Consider the following 7,500-nt stretch of genomic DNA (forward strand, 5'->3'; position numbering starts at 1 on the left):
ATCTTTGACTTTAATTCACCTCCTGCAGCATCTTTATCTCCTCCACAGCCTCCTCATCTGTCTGATGATGATGATGAAGAATTGTATTGATTTTGTATTTTCACCGTCGTGCTCAGACAAACCAGACAAGAAGCTTGTAGAGTCCAGAGAAATGACAAAAATACAGAAAGAGAAGTAAAAGCACTAAAAGTGAGAGAAGATGGACGGACGAGCAGAGCGTGAACATCAGAGGTGAAAAGAGAGGGAGAGAGGGAGGGAGAGACGGGGAGAGAGGAGAGAGAGAGAGGAGGGGGGAGGGGGGAAGAGAGGGAGAGGGGGGGAGAGAGGGAGGGGGAGAGAGGAGGGGGAGAGGGAGAGAGAGAAGGAGGGGGAGAGAGGAGGGGGGAGAGAGGAGAGAGAGAGAGGAGGGGGGAGAGGGGAAGAGAGGGAGAGAGGGGGGAGAGAGGGAGAGAGAGAGAGGGAGGGGGGAAGGGGGAGAGGGGGGGAGAGAGAGGGGGAGGGGGAGAGAGGAGGGGGGGAGAGGGAGAGAGAGAGAGAGGGAGGGGGAGAGAGGGAGAGAGAGAGAGGAGGGGGGAGGGGGGAGAGGGGAAGAGAGGGAGAGAGGGGGGAGAGAGGGAGAGAGAGAGAGAGAGGGAGGGGGAGAGAGGGGGAGGGAGAGAGAGAGAGGGAGGGGGAGAGAGGAGAGAGAGAGGAGAGAGAGAGAGAGAGAGAGAGGAGGGGGGAGAGGGGGGAGAGAGGGAGAGAGAGAGAGGGAGGGGGAGAGAGGAGAGAGAGGGGGAGAGAGAGGGGGGGAGAGAGAGGGAGGGGGGGAGTAAAATATTCATCTGATATTTCCTGAAAGCCTCGACAAACACCACACACTCTTTAATGGATGTTAACACACACGAGAAATGTTTTTATTTCTATGACCAATACTGAGCTCTGAGTGTGTGTGTGTGTGTGTGTGTGTGTGTGTGTGTTATTGCTCACACTGTGCGGACTGGCTGTACTTGTGGGGACAAAATGCAGGGTTAGGTTAAGAATGAATGTAAATCTGTGTAATGTCCCCAAAAGTGAGGAAACCTAACGTGTGTGTGTGTGTGTGTGTGTGTGTGTGTGTGTGTGTGTGTGTGTGTGTTTGTCGGTCACTGAAAAAGGCTCATTGATTTGGATTGATTATTGAACTATGATCAGCTGACTGTGATGATCAATTTGTCTTTAAGAGACAAACTGAGGTCGCATCGCGATGCGTTCGCTGCCCCGATCAGGCGCCGCCTGAGAGACCGAATCCAGGGCAGCAACATGACCTCCTGTTTATCTGCCGCCACGCTGAGTCGCCTCACCGAGCGCTAAGTCCTAAAGCTTGTATGATGGACACACTGATTTATTATTAAACACACACATGCACACACACACACACACACACACACACACACACACACACACACACACACACACACATACGGGCAAACAGAGGCGCTTTATAATTTATTGGAAGTAAAATGAATAAATAAAAGTGAGTTGAAGACAGAGATGAGTGTTATCAGAGCGCACATCATCACACCGAGAGTGAGTCACACACACGCGCACACACACACACACACACACACACACACACACACACACACACACACAGGTCACTAGAACCTCACTAAAGACCACTGTTTGTCCACACACTGTTGCATTTGGGTAATAATTACATACACAATGTGTAGAACATCGTCAAGGATCACAAGAACCTCTGAACTGATCCTTAGGACCTCACCAAAGTCCACTAGAACCTCGTGAACCTCATGACGGAGCTTCGTGAAGGACCAGTGTCACCATGACATGACAATAAAAGAACAAGAGTTCCTTCAGACATGTTCTGCTGAGAACATTAAAGGAACGTTCGATTCACTGAGTTTAGATCCACCTGGAAAGAGTCCAGAGGGGCTCGTAGAACCTCTGAATGACAGACCCCTGTGGAGTCAGTATGAGCTCTGTGTCGGGGGGGTAGAAGAGCTCAGTGAAGGGGATTATGGGGGAGGGGGCGCTTGCAGTCAGAGGGACAGACAGGTATGCACATCTGTCAGCTGCGGTATGTGTTTACGAGGACATACCGGAGACAGGCTGTGTCCCTGAGAAGTGTTCAGGTCCGTCATGTAACAGCAGGTCTGAGAGGACATGTTGAAACCTGACATGCGCACACGCACACACACACACACACACACACACACACACACACACACACACACACACACACACACACACACAGTTATTTCCTCCACGCGTCTCCGACAATAACACACCTGGAAAGCCCCTCGGCGTCTACAGACGTGGACAAGCATGGCGTGTTTCCTGCTCTGTGTCTCCTGGACGTTTTTCTTCAGGACATTTTTCATCATTGATTTAAATAAAGCGAAACTTTCACAGTGATTTATTCTTAGAATTCATTCTAAGAAAACTGCAGAAAGAGTAAAAGAACAGAACGAACATTAAACTGACTTTAACTCTTCATGTCGACTTTGACTCCTGATGTTTCTCATCGAGGGGGGGGCTTCCGGGGGGGCTGGGAGGGCGACGCGCCCTCGGCGGGGCGGAAAAGAGAGATCTCTGTTCCAAGCAGGGGGCATCGAGCCCTTTCCCTGTGGTATGATGTGTGTGGGCTTATATATGTGGACCAGTCAGGATGAGTCATGGTTGGTAAAAACTTTAGTGATGTCGTTGGGTGTAAAATATGAATAAAATGACGTGCTGCATGACTGGCTTTATTTTCACTCTCACATTTAACTTCATTACGGACAAATGAAGTGGTTCGCCGATATTGTCTCCAAGTGTATTTTGGGTAAAATCGTCATCAACCGTCCACACGTCGTCATCAGTCATTTGTCAACAGAGTGCAAGCGAGGTGGAGCATTTTTACGACTGAGCTAAACATGAGTGGCAGCTGCCGGCTCCACCTGTTTACATGGAGTTTGCGTTTGATAATTATCGACAACAAAATGATGACGTAATTGTACTGAGCTACAGAGGAGAGGGTGGGAGAGAGGGAAAGGAGTGGAGATGATGGAGAACTTCTGTCGCTCTCATATTGTGTACTTCCTCGTCATGTGTGTCACATATGCAGATACAGACATTGTAATCGCTGTGAAATGCTCACATGATACTGATTTGACTGCGGCGAGCCTTGGACTCTCTAGTTGATGCGCCGCAGCAGCCACGCAGGACTCGCGCGTCTCACGCTGCTCATGTCGGCAGTGTGGACGCTGAAATGAAAACCATGGCGTAACGCCACGCTCACGCTCTGCAGGCGTGCTGCGTGGCCCGGCCTGACTGAAGGCTTTGAGCCTTGTGTCAACAATGTAGTATGTGTGCTTGTAAGCCGCTGTTGCGGGCATGTGCGTGTTGTAAAGCGATGTTATCGTGAGCTTTATTGGGTTTAAAGGGCCCGGTCATGTGCCCGCCCCCGGCCCGGCACTGATTTGTTCTGCTAGTGTTTCTCATGTTTTCAGCGTTTAAACGGTTTAAACACTGAAAGATGCTCTGATGTTTGAATAAACCCGCTGAAAAGGAAACACACCACATGTCGTCTCGTATGAGGTCAAATCATCATCATGATCTCAAATAAGATCAACAGAATCCGAATCTTTAACAATAAAAATGTAAGAAATTGAATGTGAGAAACAAACTGATGAACAGAGAGAAGAAGAAAACTACAGCAGCAGTGAGACTGTTGCACCTGTGTAATTAGCACGCTAAGTGCTAATCACATGCTGTTTGCTGTTTGTTTGCACCCACAGGGCACACACACACACACACACACACACACACGCACACACACACAGACACACACACACACACACCTGCAGCACTGTGTGTGTGTTCACTAAGGAGATGGATGAGGCAAACTGCTAGCATGCTATGCTGATGTGAACAGTATCGCCATTAAGAGGTAATGAGTGTGGCGCTAGTGAAGCCTAGCCAGGCTCACTGTCTTAATGACCTCACCATTAACCATTACCCACCTGATGAGCTCAGCGCCAACAATGCCTAGCACGGCATGCTACGCTAATGACTCCACCATTAACCTCCTAATGAGCTCAGTATGAGTGCAGCCTCACAGTTAGCTCGTAGCTGCTAGCAGTCATTGCAGTAAAGGGACATTACAACAGCAAACTGACTCCAGTAAGGACAAACATTCAGTGACATCATCGTTTGGCGGCTGGTTTCGATCATGGGACCAGACTCTGACTCACCTGCACACTTGGTTCTGGCTCTTAAAGGTGGTCCGGGGTTTCCGGTGCCTCCGTCCAGGGGCCTGGTGAGGAGTACACTGATCTCATACTCTGTGTCGGGGTCCAGGTGTCCGATCTTGTGGGTGGGCTTATCGACAGGCGTGGTGTCGATCAGCATGCCCGACATCGTACGGTACTCCACCTCAAACACAAATAGTTATCGTTGACATGAAGAAGTCAGGGTTCTCTGGTTCTTCAGGTGCTCTGGATGATAATCCAATGTTGTTTTATGTATAATGAAACAAGTCATCATTGCAGCGAGAGACATGACCACAAGAACCTCCTCACAAACATTTAGATCCTCCTCAGGGACCACTTCAGCCCCATGTCAGACCCTTACAACCTCCTCGCAGACCCAATGTTAGCTCTCTAGCATCTCGTCAACGACTAAAACCTCCATTAAGACCCAAAATACGACTACAACCTTCTCATAGAACTTAAGTTAGGATAGCTAAAACCTCCTCTTGGATCCCTAGAACCTGAAAAAGGACCACTAAAATGTCCTTGCAGATACCCAGAACCTAATCAAGGACCACTACAAACCACTGAGAACCTCCACAAATATCAATACACCCTCCTCACATAAACCTAGAAACTCATAAAGGACCATTAGAAACCCTCAGAAATATCCAGACCATCTGCAGGACCACTAAAACCCTCCAAAGGCCTCTGAAAGACCTCTTAATCCCTCCTAAAAGGTACCTAAGACCTCATCAAGGATCGCCAGAAAGCCCTCACAGATCCTGGACTCAATGACCACTTAAACCAACACACAGATCACTTGGACCGTTCTAAGGTCCACTAGAGAACCATGTAGATCCTTAAACTGAATCAAAGACCAGAAACTGCTTCAGACCCTGTAAACCTCATCCAGGACCACCACAGAGCCCTCACAGATCACTGCAGGCTCCTCATAGATCCCTGAAAGAGATCAATATCAGATCAATATCTCGTCAGCAGTCACCTCTCTCTCAATGATTGGTCCGTCTCCGTTTATGGAGTTGGCGTTGAGTTGGATCCACAGGTAGGTGGCGCCCACGGCTGTCAGCTGAGGGGGGGCAATCGGTACGGGCGGCTCTGAGGGACAAACAGAAGCAGGATCAGTTTAAACCACACACACACACACACGCACGCACACACACACGTGCACGCCTCTGTGTTTCACTGATCTCTTAATGAGGGAGGAAGGAGTTAACGAGTTAATTAATATTCGTGACCTTCGGCGAATCACAGAAGACCTGGATTCCATTACCCAGAATCCCCGGTGGTGTTGCTCTACTTCCTCCTGACCCACTTCATGACACACACACACACACACGCACAGTAAGTAGGATACGTGTGTAATGATGCGTGTTATCATGTAATATGTTCAGGTTCATACTCAGCTGTGTGTGTGTGTGTGTGTGAAAGACAAAGCGAGATAAAACACACACACACACACACACACACACACACACACACACACACACACACACACACTATTTTACACACACAGTTTGAGTGACAGTTCAATCAGGGGTTTAGCTGCCGGGGATTGTGGGATATGTGTCAGGTCATGTGACCAACAAACACCTCCTCACCTGTCACTGTGTGTGTGTATGTGTGTGTGTGTGTGTGTGTGTGTGTGTGTGTGTGTGTGTGCGCGCGCGTGCAGAGAGATCAGACAAGCTATCGACCAGACGGTCCCACACACACACACACACACACACACACACACACACACACACACACACACACACACACACACACTCACACACACACACACACACACACACACACACACACACAGCTGAGTATGAACCTGCATCGATCGGCTCTGTGATGAACGCTCGGAGCTACAGAACGCCGTTGGTTCCACGTTCCGCTCGAGTTCTGCGGTTCTGAGTAATGACTGACAGAAACTTAGACTTCAAACAAATGAAAGAGCTGAACTCTAAAGAGGGTTCTGAGTGGAACCACGTCACTGGACAAACACAGCCAGCGGAGCACCGTCAGCTGAAGCACCTGGTCAGACTGCACACCTGTTCTCCACACCTGTCAGGAGCCTGAAGCCTGTGAAAAGCTGGTGAGAGACTCGGTTTACCTGAAGCAGAGGAAGCCTGCTGGTACACCATGAGGAACCACGACCTGAACCTCACCAAGGACCACAAGAAACCCCTAAAAGATTCCTGGAACCTGATCAAGGACAAGCAGAACCCACAGAAAGATCTATGGAACCAAATTTAGGACCAGTAAAGCCTCCTCAGAGACCAGCTGAAGAGCTTTTCAGACCCCTTGAACCTCATGAAGGACGACACAACCCCTCACAGATCACTGAGGCCTGCTCACAAATCTCACCGAGCACAACCCGAACCTCTAGCAGATGCCTAGAACCTGATCAAGGACCATTAGAACCTCATCACAGACCCCTTAAAGAACCAGACGCCCCTGAAACTGAAACAGGTTCGACCAACAGGTGATCGATGAACTCTCTGCAGTGACTGTGGTCGAGACACGAGGAGAAAAGCCTTTTCAGAGATGATCTTCACTCTCGTTCCGTCTGTCGCTGCCTGCTGAACAGAACGGCATCATGGGAAAGAAAGTACCCACAATCCTCCTTTAAAAGGCGGAGATGAAAGTCTGACAGCTCTGTCACACAGCAACACACCTCGTTTAATGAGCGTGTGTGTGTGTGTGTGTTAGCAGCCGGGGTTAGCGCGCTAACACTCTGACAGCCAGAAAGAGAAGAAGAAGAAAAACAAGGACTTTTACTTTGAGTGACTCATCTTCACAAACACAGAAACTCTTTGACAAAACGCTGCAATACTGCTTTTAATGAGGCGCACACACACACACACACACACACACACACACACACACACACAGATACACACACACACACACACAGATACACACACACACACACACACACACACACACAGATACACATACACACACATACACAAACACACAGATACACACACACACAAACACACAGATACACACACACACACAGATACACACACACACACACACACACACACACACACAGATACACACAGATACACACACAGATACACACACACACACACACACAGATACACACACACACACACACACACAGATACACACACAGATACACATACACACACACACACACACACACACAGATACACATACACACACACACACACAGATACACACACACACACACACACACACACACACACAGATGCACATACACACAAACACACAGATACACACA

At 48.9% G+C, this 7,500-nt stretch overlaps 1 protein-coding gene across 5 annotated transcripts in view; it reads right to left on the minus strand.

Annotated features, from left to right (window-relative positions):
• ptprma (protein tyrosine phosphatase receptor type Ma) overlaps window positions 1-7,500 on the minus strand; it is a 142,404-nt gene that overhangs the window by 77,173 nt on the left and 57,731 nt on the right. For all 5 annotated transcript variants that reach the window (XR_011603275.1, XM_070985606.1, XM_070985605.1 and 2 more), the window contains exons 8-9: window positions 5,221-5,333; window positions 4,218-4,398 (exon numbers count right to left, since the gene is read on the minus strand). Coding sequence is in view for 4 of the 5 variants with exons in the window: in XM_070985606.1 (XP_070841707.1) it covers window positions 4,218-4,398; window positions 5,221-5,333 (294 nt within the window). In the remaining variant the exon portion in view is untranslated. The remainder of the gene's footprint in view (window positions 1-4,217; window positions 4,399-5,220; window positions 5,334-7,500) is intronic.

Source organism: Chaetodon trifascialis, chromosome 18, assembly GCF_039877785.1.
Source record: "Chaetodon trifascialis isolate fChaTrf1 chromosome 18, fChaTrf1.hap1, whole genome shotgun sequence".
Taxonomy (NCBI): Eukaryota; Metazoa; Chordata; class Actinopteri; order Chaetodontiformes; family Chaetodontidae; genus Chaetodon; species Chaetodon trifascialis.